Source organism: Lathamus discolor, chromosome Z, assembly GCF_037157495.1.
Source record: "Lathamus discolor isolate bLatDis1 chromosome Z, bLatDis1.hap1, whole genome shotgun sequence".
Taxonomy (NCBI): Eukaryota; Metazoa; Chordata; class Aves; order Psittaciformes; family Psittacidae; genus Lathamus; species Lathamus discolor.
The window spans coordinates 62,331,435-62,352,747 of record NC_088909.1 but is presented as its reverse complement, the minus strand read 5'-3'; the positions used below and the strand labels follow the sequence as shown (position 1 = coordinate 62,352,747).

Sequence of the window (21,313 nt, the reverse complement as noted above, 5' to 3'; positions counted from 1 at the left end):
AATTTGACACTTCTTGAACAAAGTAAATTTTTTGTGGGTTTTTTTCCCCCTAATACTATAGCATTTACCAAGGTTAAGAATTTGAGAGCTGGAATGCTCACCATAATTAGAAAATAATTGTATTATTCTTGATGAACAAAAAGGGAGATATTCATAACAAAACCAAGTAATTTTTTCCCAAGAGTTTTCTTTCTTTTGGCTGTCTACATTTATTTGCTGTACTTTTTCACTTTTTTTTTTTTTTTTACAGTGGTATTTACTACTGTAATAGATTTCATATGACAAACCAAATGCAATTAATAGTATAAGTAATTAGAAAGAAATGCTATAGTATTCTGATATTTTTGTTTTATTAGAACAGAAGTGCGCCCTGTTCAGTTTCATTTTTGTCTGTTCATTCGCTCAGATCTCAACAGGTGTATGTTATCAACATATCAGTCTGTATGATGGAGTACGCTGTTATAAATACTCATAAACTTTAATTTAGTATCTGAAATAATCTAAAAATTGAACTGCTGAGCCTTTTCTTACTTATGTTACTGCAGATGTCATTCAGTGCCTGCAACTCCAGTGTATTAACTACGCCCCATCCAGTTAGCTTTTTAAAATAATACTCATGCAAATACATAATCAAAAGGTGAAAACCGCACATATTGCATTAGACATGCATAATGAAACTATTCCAATACACAATGTGCAAACAGCTGTCTCTGTGGAAACAGCTTTCTTTTCATATTAAATACTACAAAATGAAAGCTTCAGAGCAAAGCATTTAGTCTGGGTACAGGCTTACATTTGGTTATCTCATTATTTCAAATTTTTGAAAAAGAGGGTCTGAGCTGTTGAAACATTTCACAGAGTACTTCACTCATCATTCATCATTTTAATCTAAATTTTACTCCCTAAATAAATGTATCAAACAAAAAGTGTAATTTATGTAGCTGAAACTTAAAATGAACTAAGCTGCGATTTTATTGTCTATTACCATGCTACCTGGATGTTATCTAGCAACAGCATCCCACCCCATATGCTTTTTTTTTTTTTATTGACTGAAAGTATTTGAGATTAAATATTATTTTGAAAATAACTCTGAAATTCCTAAAGTTTCCACTTACAGTGAGTGCTTACAGACCCTTCATCAGAGGAAAAAGATCACAAGCTATTAATTTGCATTTAACCATTTTAGAGACAAATATTGTTGAATTCTGTAGGAGAACATCTGTTTCCAAAACAAAGCGTTACATGTAACAATTCTAAGCATCTTAAAAAAAGTTATATGCAAAGAAAAAAAATAATTCTGAAGCATAGTTTCATCATATCTTATGAAAGCTTTTAAAATATACTTGTAATAGATTCTTATGCTTTAAAAAATAGATGTATAGGTCCTCTGTACAGTTGTTTTGTTCACCAAAGTAAACAAAACCAAGAAAAATACTTTTAAAAGTCAAGCTTGATACTAACTGAATCATTGCGTACTATAATGAAATACCCTGGAATCCTGTTGAAGTACCTTAGATTATTTTAGTTCAAAACCAGTGAAAAGAGCAGAAACAACACTCATTTTCCTTGGCCAATGAACTTGAGATTTTCCATTGCTTGGATTAAGACATTCCAATGTTTTTCGTGTGAATCCAGTTTTCCATGGTCTTAAACCTAACTTAGTTTACTTTTAAACCAAAAAGTATCTCTTATGCCACTTAAATTCTATGACTACGTGAAGAAAGTGTGTAACACTAATTATGCATTGCTGTGTAAAAGACAAAATATTATATATGTTGAAATAATTTATGATCTGTTACAAGATTTAAACATTTCTCAGCTCAAAGCTGGTTTTGATCCATACAGTTATGAGTAAGAGAGATTTAGACTCTTGTAATAGTTGGAATACTTAAAATAATGAAAAAATACATTTATAAATAAAGATTGGAATATTTTTTTTACGTGCTGTTTTTTCATGTGTACTTGCCATGGGTTAATTTAGCCCTTCTTACAAACTTCACTGTATCACACTAGTCCCACTCTCCCATTACATGTTCTCTGCCATCACTCAGAATTTATTTCAGGGTAAGAAAGAGGTATTTGATAGATATGACTGAGAGTCTTACAGATTTTTTCCCATATCACATTTGTATAAACATACATAATGTATGTCTTTTATAATAAAATTTTAATAAAATGAATCATTAACTATACACATATGTATACCAGATGTAAATATAGTAATATATTACTACGTTAATCTATGCACTGTTTTCTCTGTAAAGCCAGGTAAAAAGCTATTCAGAGGCTTTTACTTTTCCATTCATTGACTCTGTATGAACATCCATATTGAAGGATTTATTCATATACTACAGTGATGCTTTCAAGCACATGAACCAGTGCCTCTTACACGAAAAGTATTGTTGAAAAATAGCAAGTGCAAACAAAAACACTCCTTTGAGTTAACTTCTCACACACGGTGGCCTCTTGGATGTCTGGCAACTGTTATAACATTCATCTGTTTCTTCCTATTACTTTGTGTCTTCCAATTTATGAAAGTAAATGTGTTCTGTAGAACCTTAATATTTATCACAAGTAATAATATTTAATATTTCATTTCAGAACCTTAATATTTATCACAAGTAATAATATTTATCCCCAACCCTTGGTAGTTACTGACAGAAAAGTTACTTTGCTCATTCTAAGAGCTTAATTTGTCATTTAAAGCTGTACCTTTTGGCTGCATTTCACCTTTAGAAACTGCCATTGGCACCATGTAGAGCAGAAATGCCTTCCTATGTCTTTTCTTTTTACCCTGCTAAAAATACTATACTTTAAACCTACCTACTATTATTCCCATTATACTCTTGGTAAATGTATATATGGGTTTTTATACTGCATTTACTTCATTTCAACTGTGCAATTATGCCAACAGAAAGGGAGTAAGTTACTTCCTTCTCCTTCCCTGTATCACATATATGAACACAGAGGCCTCTTCTCGTCTTACTCAATTCTCTCCCTATTCCCAGTTTAAGAAATAGGTGTTAGGTAAATCCCTAACATAAGAATATGTCTCCCTAACAGAAAGAATACATCTAAGGGTATCTTCATATTATCCCATGTGCTAAGAGAATAATGTTTCAGAAGTTGTTGGAGCATTTATTTGAAGAAGCAACAACAACAAACAAACAAAAACAAACAAACAAAAAAAACAAAACCCCACAAACAAAAAAACCGGCAGGAATTTGATGGCAGGGCCTTGTCTCTGACATTCTCTGCTTTCCAGCAGGAGACAGTCTCGCATTCCACTTTCAGATCATTTATGATTCAGCAAATTAGAAATAAAGCTGCTCTCCTTTACATATTGCTAGAAGTCCAGCAGATGTCATTCAGATTGAAGTAAAACAAATACAGTAACTACACTTGACAGTGCATTAATAATCTTCAACCTTTGAAATGTATTTTAAATAACCCGCAACTAATGCCTGTAATAAGCAAAACTGAACATACCTATGTCATTGAAATACAGTTTTTGTCACAGTACTCACAGATTGTGGAATAATCAAAAACACATATAAAAGGTTCCCAAACTTAAGTATGTCACAAAGCAGACTGAAGCAACTGCCATACAGAGGCACTGCACTGGTGACAGAGCAAAGCCCAAGTAGTTAACAAATTGAAGAACTGTTAATTTGAGACATATAACTATTGTAATACTATTAATATGCCATGTCCTTCCACTGACACAAATTCTTTCAGAGAGAGAGGCCATGTATGTCACACAAGTATGACTGATCTGGATCGAAACATATTACTTACAAAAAAGTAATGATGGAGCTTTGGAGTAGTCTCTGAAACTTCCTTTATTTAGCAGAGATTTGGGGCAGTTGTATTTCCACATAAAATGGGTCATATAATCCACCCGCTGACCTGGCTAAACATACTATGTTCATGTAATCAAGGCAAAGTAGTTTGCCTCTGCATTCAATCTGGTTTTCCATGACAACCTTCATTCTTTTCTCAAACTCTACAGTCATACAATGCCAAATGTATATAACCTGGGGGTAAGGTTGGGATCCAACACAACTCAGGTCCCTTGGAGAATGGAAGTAGCTAAATACTGAACCTGCTCACAGATAACTTGCTTTGGGCACTCTCCTTATAAGAGAAACTATGGAAATAACCAAAGTCTTACTGTGGATTTATCTCTAGGGAAAAGAGAGTGTAGAAAAAGGCATAATAAAACTGATTTCAAGCAAAGCCAAATGCAATGAATGGCTTTTCTTAGTTCTTTCCATCTTATGGCTTTTCCATATTCACACTGAGTAAACAAGGGGAGGAACCCATAATTATCTTAGCAGACTATACTGATGTTTCCATAGATTATAACAGTTCCAACTTGGAATAGTATAGAAAATATAGAAAAGATGTCTAGTGAGATCAAGTATTCAGTTACAACTACATTTATTTTTTAACTGCAGTTTGCATGAGCTATTTTTGCTCCTAATCTGCAGGGACTGACTCAGATCATAAGCCCCACCATTAAAGAGGAAAAAGTAACATGTTTCATGCTCAAAAAGACACACTTTTGGAAACACAAACAGCATATGCTATTGACATATGAAGTGCCCCTGTTAATACATGCAAAACTCCAACACTACTTGATTAAAAATAGAGATACTTAAATCAGTAAATAGGTAATTTGAAGTCTAGCCCTTTATCTGCTGTAACATTTACATGATATTTCCAAAAGGTTAATGAATTATGTCATAACTCAATCAAAAGTTCTGAAATATTGAAAACAATTTTACTCAGGTTTGGAACAAAGCTAACATTTGATGACATTTAATTAAAAAAAAAAAAAAAGAAGTTTTAAAATAATTAAAGCATGTGGTTTATAAAAGTCTGAAACAAAAATCAACATCAGTTCTAAGGTTCCTGATTCACCTACTACTGTGTAAATTCCAGATTCCTCATTTTCCGCAGTGGATCTCTACCCTTCTAGACATCAGCACTTGATGTCCACTATGCATACTACAGAGCCTAAGTCAGGTAGACCAGAGAATAAGCAGAGCCAGTCTGCTAAAATTCCTGAGCTCTCAACAGTTTCTGAAAAAGACACTAGTTTTTTTGGTGTTTTCCTAAGTGTTTCCAAGTTCCTCCCTCTGTTCTAGCTTTGTATCCCAGAAGTGAAGAATTCCTCTGGCCCTGAGTTGCAAAGTAGTCTGCAGTCATTGTAATGTGACGATGCTTAATTGAAGTTGTGGACCCTGGAACATATGCTACCTAGAAAACTATTTGCATGTCATAAGAAGACACCTCTGAGTATTTTTACACCATCCTCTGAAAAAAAGTTTTGTCAGGACGTTTTACTATTAGTTCTAAGGAGCACAGATGCCACTTAAGCCAGCAGTATTTGTATATGTAGACAGGTATCTCAGTATAGATAGGTATATATATCTCATTAAATTTGCAAATTCTAGGCAATGCATTTAATCCTATTTATGTCAACACAAGTTAAAATTGGTGTAAATAACAACATAATGTTGAATATTGAGTCTCCTTGCTAGGAAACCTCTCTAAGTCTTGCATATTATTAGCTAAGGCTAGGAATACATGTTACTTGCTGAAATCTTAAACCATTTAAGAGATGGTATTAATAGCACCCAAAGGGAAAAATCTATCTATGAATTTCAAGCTGAAATAAGTTCTCATTTACTCAGAAGGATGAAGGAAAAGCCACTGTATGTGACATAAAGACTATGTATTCCTTTTCCCCAAGACATGTAGCTCCCATTGTCAAAGCTGATGAAAAATGTATCAGAGGCTTTTGAATAAATAAAGAAATTCATACTTTTTCTAGTTTTAATAACCTAGAACAAGCCAAATAAATATAGCAGATTTAGTAGATAAATGAGGTTAGATTTTTAATTAATATCCTTGGCAAGTATTGTCTGTCACAATTACTCAACTATGATTATATTTGTATTATGTTACCTTTGAAATTTCTGACTAATGATATAGACTAGATGTTTAAGTTGCTTATGTTTAATTGCACTTGCATATAAAATATGTCGCTGTGTCTGTCTGTACATTATTTTGATTGTTATTAATTCCCATGCCAAATACTTACATAGTAATATTCACAGTAAATACACTTCTTGAAAACTACTCTAAATATGATCCGTAGAACACTGACTCAGAAGGGATACTTAAATGTTTATTTCACAGCTAATGAGTTCTTACATATTAAAGCAAATCCAGCTTTCTCTTTTATCCTTTAATACAGAGATTTGAAATGACACTTGGAACCTACTAAAGATAGTCAGAACAGCAAGGCTTTTTTGCCTCTTGAACCTTTAGAAAAAACTAAGTGTTACTGCTGAAAGTGTAACTGGGTTGGGTGCTAAATACTATCTGCAGTACTTTGGCAGCCAAGATTTTACAGAGGGTGATTAAGTCAGAAAATTTACTTTGGACTTATTACTGTAACTCCATTTGGTTGCACAGACCAAGTCCTGTGGTCAAACTGAGAAATATTTTACCTTTATCAAAGTAAGATGTAAATCAATAGTCACCTTATAAAAGAAATTGGTGCGTCCAACAGATCCAATTTTTCCTGTGTGATTCATGAAACAAATGTTTCCTTCAGTAGCACCATAAAACTCACAGATCTTAACAGAACCAAATCTGTTTAAAAAAGCCCTCCATACATCATTTCTTACTCCATTTCCAACTGCTAATCGAACTTTGTGATTTTTTTCTCCTTCCTTCTGTTAAAAAAAAAAAAAAAAAAAAAAAAAACATAATTTAAAATACAATATACTGGTAACTTCATTTGATTGTTGCATGTACCTTCTTTAAATACACCAAGTATAAACAACAACCAAAACCAATCAAGAAGTTAAAGAAAGCTGCCATAGCTCACCTGCAGCTACAATATTGCAAAGTGTAATAAAACCCCTATTATCTTGTTGAACAAGCAAATAATTTCTGGAATAAAAGCTACATCAATTTATATAAATGCTTCCATGTTTTTAAAGTTTCATCGTCTCAGTCTGTTTCCACTCAGAGGAATTAGAAAACTGGGAAGAACAGAGACATTATTTCTGTCAAGGGATTAAAGTCAGCAGAGATTTATGGTTACTTTCTTGTGTGTTCACATTTCACACACTTGTAATATCTGCTCCTTCCCACACACTATATGAGTCATCTTCTGTATTTCTTTCAATATTAAGACTTGCAAGGCTTTGTTCAGTGTAACTTGGTATATGTTATTTCTTGGTGATCTTGAATTACTGTTGTCAACTCCCATGTTTTATTACAAGGAACACAATTGTACATGTTCACCCAGTTCAGTGAGACTCTCTAATTTTATGAACACATTCCCAAACCTTGAGATTGCATGGAGCACCTTTAAAATACAATCAGATTTCAGTTGAAGTATCAGAAGGCAAAAAATCTAAATTGCTGTTTTGGTTTGATTTTAACTTCACCTGTTTTAAAGTAAGCTCCCTTTTTAATCATTGCAAGTGGCAATATAGAATGCCCTAGAAGTGAGACAGTGCAAAATAAATAAAGGTATGTTACCACATACCTTTAGAACTGCATAGCACTCTGGTACTGCAACACTGTCAGTATATACTTCTATTATGTACACTTACACATATGTATGCAAACACCTGTCTATATACAGGTGCACATATATGCACATATTCACTCTTTAAATATTTATGTGTGTGTATATATAAGTCCACATATATCTAATACAGAAAGCAAATAATCCGTATTTTCTGTTCTTATAGTCTAGTTTCCTTTTCCCTTTCCAGCTCTAGTCCAGTATGAATTAGGTGTGTCTCTGTAGTGAAAATCCATTTCGGCAGCTTTAATGTCACATAAAACCACAGCAAACTAGTTCTGTGAAGAGGTCTGGTCAGCTGGCTGAAACAGGAATCTTAAAATATTTGAGATATAAAAACCAGTGAATTTTCTACTGATTACATAAACTAGTGTTCCCCAGAGGCTTACATCTTGGCCAAATTCAGTTTCATGAGGACAATGAATTTTCACTCCTGTAACAAAAACTGCAAACATAGTGAAATTTTAAGTTCCTTCTCTAAATCACAAAGACTGACCTCTTTGAAACCACTAACTCATAGAAGGACAAAAAAGTCCTCTACTGAGCTTCAGAGTCTTTTGGAAATTAAGTCTTCCTGCTGGAATGACTCAGCAAGGAACTCACCTATTTTGCTAGATGTGCATAGGTCTTGGAAGATTACAATCTGATACATTATCCTATTTTACCTCATAATTACCTCACAGGCCTTCCTTCATCACTAACCATTCTGTTTCTACAACCCAATTCTTCCTTTTTCTCTTTTCCTCTCCTACCTTAGTTTGGATGCAAAAGTAATTTCTAACCACATAAACACATACTTCACTGATTTCATGTTAAATCATTATTAGCAAGTGCTTCATTGCAGTGTACAATGAAATTGACCCGGGACACAGCCTTGAAAAAAGTGTCTGAAAATTGCCCATAGATGTTATTTTTGGAGCAGTTTGATTTTTCAGATTTCAACTTCAGATGCAATATCACAATGCAACAGTGTAGATTTGCATATATCTGAAATAATAAGGTCACATTAAAAAATAATGTATTTTAAATAATCAAAAGGTATTCCTTTTCTGTAAGAGTGCTACTTTGAACTTTATTAGGAAGTCTTTTAACTTTTTTTTTTCATTCTTACACACAAAAAATTGTCCACCATCTTTAGAATATTCCAGTCAGCTCAACATAAAAACTTTCCAAAGATTGTTATTTTCCTTACAGTTTCATTACTAAACTGAAATTAACCTGTCAGTAACTAAACTGCAGTTACCCCTTGCTGATGTCACTGAATAATTTAAATATACTGCCTTTTCTAAGAGATGAAAAATAACACAAGATTCTTTCACAGAAATCCTTTGTTCCACATTGAACAGAAGAGACAAACACATGCATATATATACACACGTACTAATTAAGTGGGCCATTCATCAGGCTAGGAATATCCAAAATCTCTAGAGACCAATTTAATAAGCAGGTAAGTTTGCTTCAATTATTTATACTTTAAGAAAAATAAAATCATTGATAGCTGCTTGTTGCAAAGCCACAGACTAGGATGGACTAGGAAGAAGTGGCCTAAATGAATTTTAATTTTTTTTTTTTTTCCAAAAGAACAATTACAGCCTCATTTATACCTTCAATTCCTCGTGTTATTTTGGCTGTTTTACATTACTACAGCACCAAGTTGTTTCTGTAGTGGAAAATACACACAATAAACTTGACAGGTTAGCATTCTATTATGCTTGTAATGTTAACACCTATCCACAATACAGTGTATGACTATCTGACATATTAAGAGAAGTATTCTCTTAATACATTCAGCCCTTTTGCAAAAATACAAAAAAGGTGCATGATCAAGAACTAATTAGAGCAAATTTTCTTAAAAAAAAGGTCAGTAGTTCACTTCTTCACAAAGAAGGCAAACTTTCTGTTACACTGCTTTACTACAACTTCTGTATTTGTGATTTAGTCAGCTCTATCACAGTTGTACTTATCTGTTGATCTAAGACTCCCTGTAGAGTACTGCAGCACTTTCTGAGGAAAAGGCATTAAAACTGTCATGCATTTAGCAGTCTTTCTACTGTAAGAATGGAAAGTACATGTAATTTAATTTCCTAGCAGGTTTAATAGGTATGAAGAGAAGGATTATAATGACGGAAAACTTTAAACAGTGATGTTACATTAGTTTCACGTGTGAGTAAATTTATATAGCTATGTTTTATATATTTTTACTTAATCTGTATAACTAATACATGACTTGAATTCCTATTAGCTTTTCATGCAACTAACTCTCAATGGAAAGTGAATCACAGTAAATAAAATTAGCCATTTTAATATATATTTCATTAATAGGTCTATGTGTTCATGATACGTATTATTGTCCAGATCACTGCCAACTCTAGGCATGTTAGTATCCATGGCCAATGCGGCCGAAAATTTATGCAATAAATAGAATGCAATAAATAAGAGAAGGGAAAGAAAAGGGATGATAATTTTAACAAATTCTAGACACCTGGTTGAGTGATGCACACTTGGAGTGCTCTAATGCATGAGATGAAAAATAAATGAAATATGCAGGAACATATGCTTTAAACAAGCTATGGCACTAAAAAGCCGTACTTTGAATTTCTTATTCAGATACCTCATCAAATAGCTTCTCTGTGGTATAGCAGACAGAATTACAGGAGCAGGAGGAACTCCAAGAAATCGCCTTGTACATATCTCTTGTCATAAGCTCTGCTCTCTCTGTGCCATTCTGGACTCCTGAACAAGCTGTGTCATGTCAGCAAGCTATCCCTGCAATAGTTGGTATGCAGTGATTGGCTGCATGCACATTCTAGCCTGCTGTAACAGCATAGTACCTCACTAACACTTTCTTCACTAAAAGCTGTATTTCCTCGCAATATCTCACTTATGAAGGACTCAGTGCCTTGCCCTGATCAACTATCACAAATAAGATCAAACAATGGCTGTCCTCTGAGAAGCTGTTCATGCTTTGTGTTTCTGAATGTGATTGTGTCCTGAATTTACCAGTAGCCAGTTCTCTACAGATAATTAGGGAAACATTTTAAAATTAGCAAAACATTAGAACATATTTCCAAGGTTTTTTAAAAATGCCTGTTGATTTTCCCCCACTATTTTCTTCTCTTACAGCTGATTCTGAAATAAAATGGGAATTCAGTTATCCATTTATAACAATATAGTTGAAATTTTTTTTAATGCTTTTCTGAAGTATTACTAAGCAAGAACTGTTATTACCTTATACTAGGACTTTTCTTCAGTTTATTCTGCTTAGATCTTTGAACCCTGTACGAAATAGCTGCATAAGTCATAAATCAGTTCTGACAGACTACTTCTCCATTTTGAATGCTTGTTTCATTTGTATAGTAATTAACTGACAAGTCAGGATCTGCCTTATTACACTAAATACCACAAACCTGGTTTTTTCCATATGCCAGACTTTTCTCCCTAAGTGCTCTTTGTAAACTATGTGGACTACCTACATGATTAAGTTGTTGACAAAAGACATGCCTTTCAAAGTGCCATCAACAGGATATTAAGCGGTGAAGGAAGGATTCATGACTGCAGCTAGTTAAAAATGCACTTCATTTTTAAATTGCTTCATTTTTAAATTGCTTTAAATTTGAGTTGCTTCAACAGAATACAAGAAAACAGGTTCATTTCTGCAGCAGGAAAAGCCAAATAGAGAGAAACAAATGCAACTTCAAGCAAAGGTGGCATGAAATGTTTCCTGTGTTGTAACCTTCATGAAACTATATTTAATCTCGGGGCCTAAGAAATGCAAACACCTGTTAAATATAAAATATGATGGACACCACACAGGATTTACATTCATCTACTGACACACTAGCCCTCAAAACAGGATCATCAGGTAGTTACTAGAAAGACTATTAGAAGAGAGATACCCTACTGCAATTACGATGACACATAGAATCATAGAAGAATCATAGAATAGTTAGGGTTGGAAAGGACCTCAAGATCATCTAGTTCCAACCCCCCTGCCACGGGCAGGGACACCTCACACTAAACCATCCCACCCAAGGCTTCATCCAACCTGGCCTTGAACACCGCCAGGGATGGAGCACTCACGACCTCCCTGGGCAACCGATTCCAGTGCCTCACCACCCTAACAGGAAAGAATTTCCTCCTTATATCCAATTTAAACTTCCCCTGTTTAAGTTTTAACCTGTTACCCCTTGTCCTGTCATTACAGGCCCTGATGAAGAGTCCCTCCCCAGCATCCCTATAGGCCCCCTTCAGATACTGGAAGGCTGCTATGAGGTCTCCACGCAGCCTTCTCTTCTCCAGGCTGAACAGCCCCAACTTCCTCAGCCTATCTTCATGCAGGAGGTGCTCCAGTCCCCTGATCATACTCGTGGCCCTCCTCTGGACTTGTTCCAGCAGTTCCATGTCCTTTTTATGCTGAGGACACCAGAACTGCACACAATACTCCAAGTGAGGTCTCATGACAGCAGAGTAGAGGGGCAGGATCACCTCCTTCGACCTGCTGGTCACGCTCCTTTTGATGCAGCCCAGGATACGGCTGGCTTTCTGGGCTGCGAGCGCACACTGCCGGCTCATGTTCATTTTCTCATCGACCAGCACCCCCAAGTCCTTCTCTGCAGGGCTGCTCTGAATCTCTTCTTTGCCCAATCTGTAGCTGTGCCTGGGATTGCTCTGACCCAGGTGTAGGACCTTGCACTTGTCGTGGTTGAACTTCATAAGGTTGGCATCAGCCCACCTCACAAGCATGTCAAGGTCCCTCTGGATGGCATCCCTTCCCTACAGCGTATCAACTGGACCACACAGCTTGGTGTCATTGGCAAACTTGCTGAGGGCACACTCAATCCCACTGTCCATGTCAGCGATGAAGATGTTAAACAAGACCGGTCCAAACACTGATCCCTGTGGGACACCACTCGTTACCAGTCTCCAGCCGGACATCAAGCCATTGATCACAACTCTTTGTGTGCGGCCATCCAGCCAGTTCTTTATCCACCGAGTGGTCCATCCATCAAATTGATATCTCTCCAATTTAGAGAGAAGGATGTCGTGTGGGACAGTGTCAAATGCTTTGCACAAGTCCAGGTAGATGACTTCAACTTCTTTACCCTTGTCCATCAATTCTGTAGCCCCATCATAGAAGGCCACCAAATTGGTCAGGCATGTAATAAATTCTTCAAGATGCATGCTTACAAGGACTTTCCAGTAATGTTTAACTACAAATTACAACTAGATTTTTTGAGCAAAATACATACCCAAATTTAAAAATACAAGTAAAAGAAAACAGGAAGGGTGCTGAAGAGATCCACTATAAGAAAGGAACAGGAACTCTAGGAAGAGGACATAGCCTTCCAGTTCAGGAACTGGTTGTTTGCTGTTCAGTATATCTCACTCTCACTACTCTTTCATTAATCAATCTCCTGATAAACTAATAGGACTAGATCCTGACAGGAGTTTTCTTCCTTTAGCTCTTCTAACAGGAAATGTTTTCTTTAGCTGAACTTCCACTTCCTGGGAAAGTATCTGCCAACAAAAAAAGTCACTTTTGTCTATATTCTACCCAGTAATTTTTGTGGTTGTCCTAGAAGCCCACAAGCCAAAATAAAAACTTTCCAAAGATCAGTTAATAAAATTAAAGCATGCACAGCTTATTTCTTGCGCTCTGCATTGCACACAGTATTCTGTGAGCAATAGGAAACTTCCCTTTGTGGAAGTATGACTGTGGTTTCAAGGTTTCTGTCCTGGATTTAGCAGTAGCAGGCAGTTTTTCTCCTTCTTAGTAGCTGGTGCAGCGCTGTGTTTTGACTTTCAGCCTGGGAACAGAGCTGATAACACTGATGTTTCCAGTTGTTGCTAAGTAATGTTTATTCTGGCCAAGGACTTTGTGAGTCTCGTGCTCTGCCAGGGACGAGGGGAGGCTGGGAGGAAGCAGAGACAGGACACCTGACCCAAACTGACCAAAGAAGTATTCCATACCACAGCATGTCATGCCCAGGGAGGTAACTGGGAGTTACCCCGGAAGGGTACAAGCTCTCTTCGGGGGGGTCGAACTCTTTCTGCGAGTGGTATTGTATTGTCTTCCCTTGTTATTTTCTCTTATCATTATTATCATTGGTGGTAGCAGTAGTGGTTTGTGTTATACGTTAGTTACTGGATTGCTCTTATCTAAACCCATGGGAGTTACACTCTCTCAATTCTCCTCCCCATCCCTCCAGGAGTGGGGAAATTGGGGGGGGGGGGGGGGTGGAGGGGAGGAAAGAAAGCGGGAGAAAAGCAGGGGGAGTGAGTGAACGAGCTCTGTGGCTGGGTTTAAACCACGACAGTTTCACTCTCAGGACATTTTCTGCATGACGGCACTGACTTAACCCAAAAGATGAATATGTAGGAAAAGAAGCTGGAAGGAAATAGATCAAGTTATGTGACCTCTTAAAGATCAGAAGAGTTTTGAGCCATCACGCTAGCAATGACATCGCAATTAGCCTTCAGTGCTGTTTTGGGTATGGAAAACCAATGCTTCCTAAGGCCTAAGGGAATCTACGAACATTGCAGTAAACGTTTCCAGGAAGAAAACCTGAAAAACCATTATTAGTGGGAAGAATCATCATGTGGATGGAGTCTAAGAGAGGTATGCCAGTACATTAAAACATCAGAAGGCAGTAGTCAAAATGGATGGGATTATAATCTGGTTTTAAACCCACTTTTTATAAATAATACTACTGTTGTAGCCATGGAATTTCAAAGCACAAAGTTTATTGGATATACAGGGTTTTTTTACCTCCTGATACCCTCAGTAAATAAAATTGTAGTGACATACAGAGATTTTTCAGAGGCTTCAAATGGAAGGTATAGGTGTGGTTGTCTATAACTGTGACACATAACTCTTTTAGGGGCGTTTAGTATAATGTTTATGCTGAAAACCTGCAAGGCATTCGAAAAATTTCTGCTCCACATTTTAATGATAAGAGAGAGACCTATTTCCAGTCCTGAACTTAAATTGAGCTAAATCTAATGGGGAATAAAATGCAATGTGAAGTAAAACCTGCATTGTAGGGAAGTGCCTGCTGATTCATTTTTCCTTCCTTACCTGACTATCGAATTCCCACCCTTCGAACCAACCTGTTTCTGGGTGCTAGACAGTGCTATCCTACATTTGTAAATCCCATTATTAGACCCCTTACCACAACACCTGAGTCAACAGCAGGGAAATAAACGTTCATTCTGTTTGCTTATCCCAGCAGTACTGACTTCCTTGTTTTCTCCCTCTAAATTATTATTGTTCTAATAGATAAGTTTTAATACAATAAATCCTTAAGTATCTTTTCTAAAGTCACTTCAGAGAGCTTTATGCCATGGCCAAACTGGACCTAGTGGAGAGACTAGCTTGCTTCAGCTTAACAAAATAAAGCTTGAAAGCTGATATCCATGGTCTTACACACTTGTGGTAACCCAAAGGAGATACTGACGCCAAAGGATAACATTGGCTCAATGCCAAGTGGGCATAAAACAGGACAGATATTGAAAGAAAATTTCTAAGCAATGACTTAATTAATCATGAAATAGATTTTGAATGCAAGTAGAAATAAACTCTGGTTTTATAGAGCACTTACCAAGTTCATGTAAGATATCATAAATCATACAATTAATGTTATAACATATGATAGCTTATAAGAGAAGAAGATAGGACATAATGATTAAGAAAACTGACTTCTAGCCTTTGTTTGTAAATCACTTTGGGATTCAGTTGTCCTTTACAGAAAAAAAGGAAAAATTTGCTGCATTACCATTCATATATTTCCAAATGCTCCAGGATGCAACACATTATTTAATAGCTTATTGCTTCAAATTTGAAATAAATCTGCAACTGCATTAGGAATAAGTTTATACACTTTAAAATTAAAATTTTAAAAGTGTTGCAACCTGCTGTGGAAAGTATATCCACATATTAGTACAGAATTATTTCCAAGACCTTTCTTTAGACAGCATTTAGGGAGCTCTGCTATGCTGTACTTTCGAAATTTCATAGATCACTGCTAAGAGACTTTGAGCAATGTCAGCCAGCAAGATCAGGTTATTAATTTGCTGAATATTCTCTTTCACTAGACTAGTTATATTCACAGAGCAGAATCCATTTGGTAGCTAGTGATGGCTACTAGCTATCAATGGGGGTTCTTATATTTACAAAAGACTTATATGATCAAAAGACTGCAAAAAAAGAGTTTGAAAGGCATGAGAATTACTCACTTACTTAGGAGCCTAGCAAAATTTATGAACATTGTATATTGCTAGTTCTTTGTGCTCATACATGAGGAAGAAAGACAACTTTGTTTACTAAGAAATGTTCTTTCCAGACAATAGATCACTAAGCCAAGCTGGATGCAGAAGAGGTTTCAGATGCATTCTACTGCAAAATGTCTTTACTTTTGAACACATTTTGAAGACACAAGAGATGCTGCAGATGTGAGGGGTAGGCAAAACATCAACCAAGGCCAAACTAATCAGAAAGCTAAGTGAAGATCTATATGCTACCACAGAGATTGCCAAAAGTTTTATTCAGAAAGTATGACGTAAGAAGCCACTCTGACCTTCATTAGAAATATACCATTCATTTCAAGCTTAGTGTTAAAGAAGCAAATGAAGCACTTAATTGCTATAGTTTTACAGTTTTTTATAACTATAGTTATAGTTATAGAAGGCCTTTACAGTACTCTAACCTTGAGAATACAGTCCACATACCTTCACAGAGCTTATAAACTTGTATTTGCCCTGTTTTTCTCATGCTGCAAGTATATATAGTACTTCTATGTTAATGAAACTTAAAGAGAGATAACAACTTGGCAAATTATTTCACCTACTTGAAAAATAACAGCAGATTATTTGACGTACTTAAATCCTTCCACTTATTTCTGTGAACATGTTTCTCTTACAGATTTAATATGACAAATATTTACTATTTTTCTTCAAGTACCTAGCCATCAAACTGTTTCATTTTATAATTTAATTTTTGTTATTAGGACCATTATACTTCTCTTTAGCCAGCTAGCAAAAACCCTACCAAAACCAAAAAATCTACAGAGCTTCACAAAGCAGAGTTTAGACATGCCAGCTCCTATAAAAATAAAGCAATAAGGCAATAAATCATCACATAAAAAGTCACATAAAGCAATAAATAGAATAATCTATCATTCTTGCTTTAAGATGCTGAACAGGATAAAATGTGTAAAACAAAATGCCATCCTCTAACTGTATAGTTAAAGGACAGAAGAGGGGAACAATTAATCACTCAGACTGCAAACACAATTTGCAGATTATTTCTTGTGCTCCTTCAAAAACATGACCTACAAAACTTGAGACCTGTCATATGTGCCAAGAAACAAAGCCTTGAAAACTCTGAAAACTGATTTTTTTGGTTTTTTTTGTTTTTTTTTTTTTTTACAGTCTACAGACCACCAAATATTTGAAGAACTCACATTAAAAAAAAAAAAAAAAGAGCAGAAGGATAGGCTCAGTGTAGTTGTATTTCCTTTTTAAGATAACCACATTTAGAACAATAAATGTAAATATTTCTTACACACAAATCGCTGTCACTTCGGTTCCACTTACCACTGGCTGGCTACAAAGGTAACGGCACAGTTCTCCAATATACTGAATGACAGTCACATTGTACTTTTTGCAGTCACTCCAAAACTGACTAGCTGAAAACTTCTTTTTCAACACACAGGTTGCACCTTTATGGAAACAGTAGAAAAGGAAATAAAGCATTTTTCTCTGTATGCCAATTTAGCTAGCTATGTCCACTATTTCTAGAAAATAGAACATAAGAGGAACAAAGAGCCTTGTTCAGAGAACTATTTGGTATTAAAGGTCTTTTTATTAGAAAACTTGTGTTCAAATCTGGTAGGCAAAGAAGAGGAACGAACCCAGCCTCCTACTTGGTGAGACAGTAAACCTATAGATAAAAGGTTAAAAGCAAGAATACAGCTTATCTTTGTTGGTGTTGTTACATTATTTGAAAGAATTTAACTGAAAATATCCAGAAAAGTCAATCTGAATTAGGAAATCATTTGGGTATCACAGAAACTAAGTTTTCAACAAAAAAAGTATTAATCAATGCAGATTCAGACAGAATTAACACATAACCAAATGATCTTTCCTATGCTCTGACTTGGCCATGATGCTTCAGGAAACAGGAAATACTTGCCGTCAAATTCCAAATAAATCTTTTAGAAAAAAGTCATTGAGGACACTTATGGTGCCTCAGTAAAATACGTATTTTATTGCCTGTGCCAAAACATCACACAAATTAACTGGGAAAAGTTATCTATCATCTAATGACTTATGACAAAGCTGAATGTTTACATGCATTTGTAAGTCTTTTTTTCATCAAAATACATTTTAGTTCTATTCCACTATCCAGTGCTTAGTCTGTACACATACTAATGCATGATACACACTGTCAAAGTATTACATAGGTCCTTAAGTTCTTTTTTACCTAAATATAAAACAGAGTAAAAACATCTGTGACACAAATGACTTTAACTAATTCTTCTCCAATACCACAAGGTTCGCTTGTAAGAGATACTTCACCGTTACAACACCATCTTCCCCCAAAATACAGAAATATAAAGCTATTCTGAAAAGATTATTTGATTTTAGCAAAGCATTAGTTTCCCAAATGGCAGTAAACCAACATATGTTTTATGCATTTTAGTAATTTTTTAATATTCATATAATGCATTAATACAATTAAGCAAAACAAGCCCTACCCAACTCAATGCATCCACCGATGCCAAGAAGAGATGCTGCGCTGTGGTAAAGAGGCAGAGTAATATAAATGATGTCATCTGCAGTAGCACCAAAAGCCCACAGTCCAGCAGCTCCTTTAAGAACCTGCATCTGACTGATGACTGCAGCCTTTGGAAGACCTGTAATGAAAACATAAATCCATGCCTAGCACATTTTTTTTTTTTTTTCCTGTGGAACATCTCTAAAATCATAAAAGAATCAATTGTTTCTTTCTGACCAAATTTTCAGCCATCTCTTTAGATGGCCGCTAATAGAAAACTGTCTGTTTAATACAGTATTGCACGCATGTTCTGTACACATAAAGATACATAAACCAGTTTGTAACCTGATATGTTGGTTAATTAATCTAATGTCAAATCAATTCAAATAGGTGGAAACATGAAGAAATGCCATGGTTAACACACTATCAAGCTATATAGAGCCAAATAAGGGCCAAAAGCATTTACTGTACATACAGACTTCCTTTAACATAAAGAAAGAGGCATTACACTAGATCTCTTCTTGGCAAGAGTCATACTGATTGTAATGTAATTAAGAAAGGTATGGGATCTAGACAAAGTAGATCACATAGTGGGTGCTTATCTAAGATGCGTACACCTAAGTCTACCTATTTGTTCTAGAACTCTATGAAAATTAAACAAAATTAAAAAAAAAAATCCAGCAAAAAGTCCACTCCACTTAGGTTCTTCTTAGTGAGTTTCTTCAGGTTCAGCACAGAATTTCTGTACAGCAAAGCACAGACTCACACAAGGGCTTCTTGGGCTATTACTCTGGTACCCATTATTCTGAGTAGGGACTGTGTTCTTGCTTCATATATGTTCTCACACACAGACACGAATTTTAGGCCGAGTCCTGATGATGAACAGTGAGAACTCAAAACGCTTAAATTCTCCCTGTTTAAAACCTTAAAAAAAAAATTAAAAATTTAATGGTTCAGAATGTTTTCTCACGTACGATAGTGTAGCCACCATTCATCTGAAGACTTACTTGGAGCTGTTAACTGGAAGTGTAATCTTTGGAGATTCTAGCTACACTTTAGTATGATGGGTTTTGAAATAGCTTTAAAGAGAAAAGGCAATAAACCCATGTTGCCTGTGAACCACTTATAGCAAGAAGTGCTCTACAGATTCTTGACTTTTTAAATTCTGCCTTTGCAGGGAGGTAACTACAGACTTTGCAAGATACTTACTTCTTTTAACTAAGTTTACTGGTCATTGATTTTAGGAGCAACACTATGCACTTGCTTTATTTAGAAGTGTGAAAATGCTTAGTTACTGTAGATTAGAATTAGTTATTCCACATTCTTCAGAATAAACAAACCTTACTCTTTTAGTTACATGGGTCAGTGTAAATCAACGTAATGCACATAAGCATTCAAAAGTAATTTAAATTCTACATAACTAAAATTTCAGACTTTACGCAGATGTTCTGAATGCACTTCTAAGAACAAAATTGTCCTACCTGGAGAATTCTATCATATTTTTTTAGCTAGAACTCCTTATTTTTAACCAGAAGATCATCCGTGTTTATATTAGTAGTACTACAAGCATACCTGACTTCTTGACAATATTTGTAACTCCCCAATTTTTTTGTTCCAGACTGACATTTTTATTTCCTGGTTTTCCCCAGAACCTGAAGCAAATAAATTAAATAATCTTATCTTCTGCCTCTAAAGTGACCTGCATAGAATCTGACTTAATGAAGAAAAAACAAATGTCTATTTGATTGTTTGAAGATTGTTTTTTAAAGCTCTAGTTATGATGTTGGCTATATAAGTTAGGCAGTGATATGTGATCAGAAAATAGTACTTAATATAATTGCAAACCCACAAAAATGCAAAATATTTTATATACACCTTAGCTGTGAACTAACAAGAGGTAAAGCTTCTGGTAGTATTTGTACAATGTGGCAGGAAAAAAAAAAAAAAAGAAAAGCCCATCACTGAATATAAACAGTTACAAGAAACATGCTTATAATGTTTCTAAATTAGAAACATGATATTCTCTAACGAAAAGATGAATCAAAAGATTAGAGTTTTGGAAAATTCAAGAATGCTGAATTAAAATGCAGACTCTTGTACCTGTTGTTCCTGAAGTGAATATGTATAAAACAGATGACTTGAGGTTGTTGGCAGAGCGTCGATTAACTGGAACAGGGTCTTCAGATGCAGCCTCTATTTTGTCTAAAAGGGTATGCACACTTGAAAAAGTGGAGTCTTTCGTCATTATCCAAACACTAATATCCTTTTGGAGGTCAGGAAGAATTTCTTCCAGTGTCCCAAGCAAATCTTAAAAATTAACATAATATAAAGTTACATCATCTCTTCAGAAAACTATTAAATAAAATATTCTTCCCAAAAAAGGTTTTATTAGTTTTATTATTGATATTAGAAAGAGGAAGGAAAGTCATCTCCATGGACATAAATAAATTAAATAAAGTAATGATGAACTAGAACAAAAAGTCATTGAAAACATGATATGATGTGGTAAAAATACTGCTGACCCCACAAGGTCTAATTGCCAACTAGCCCTCAAGCCAAAATGGTGAGCCTTTATTCCTAGCTGCTGCATCCCACCTCATTTTGGATAATCCTTGGTCATTGCTAAAACCAGAATGAAGTGTAGTTAAGTTTCAACTTCAAATAAAATGAAGGAATCTGTTGAAGATGCAAGGCAAATACATACATAGCTGGTAACTGGAGTACAGCTTTCCATGAATGCCTTCAACAGCAATCTCTCACCAAAGGGTATTTTTTAACAAAGCACAGAAGTGACTAATTTAAAAACACATAAACTATCATATATGTAGGAACCTGAATTTCACAGAATAGAAATATGAAACAGGCCTGTGGCTTATTCAGACACTGCTGGAGAACCATGTGGCTATTTCTGTAGTGCT

At 35.4% G+C, this 21,313-nt stretch overlaps 1 protein-coding gene across 1 annotated transcript in view; it reads right to left on the bottom strand.

Moving 5' to 3' along the window:
* Positions 1-21,313, bottom strand: part of SLC27A6 (solute carrier family 27 member 6) — a 39,718-nt gene that overhangs the window by 9,676 nt on the left and 8,729 nt on the right. The window contains exons 2-5 of the mRNA XM_065661613.1: positions 20,496-20,702; positions 18,376-18,534; positions 17,213-17,337; positions 6,558-6,752 (exon numbers count right to left, since the gene is read on the bottom strand). Of these exons, the coding sequence (XP_065517685.1) occupies positions 6,558-6,752; positions 17,213-17,337; positions 18,376-18,534; positions 20,496-20,702 (686 nt within the window). The remainder of the gene's footprint in view (positions 1-6,557; positions 6,753-17,212; positions 17,338-18,375; positions 18,535-20,495; positions 20,703-21,313) is intronic.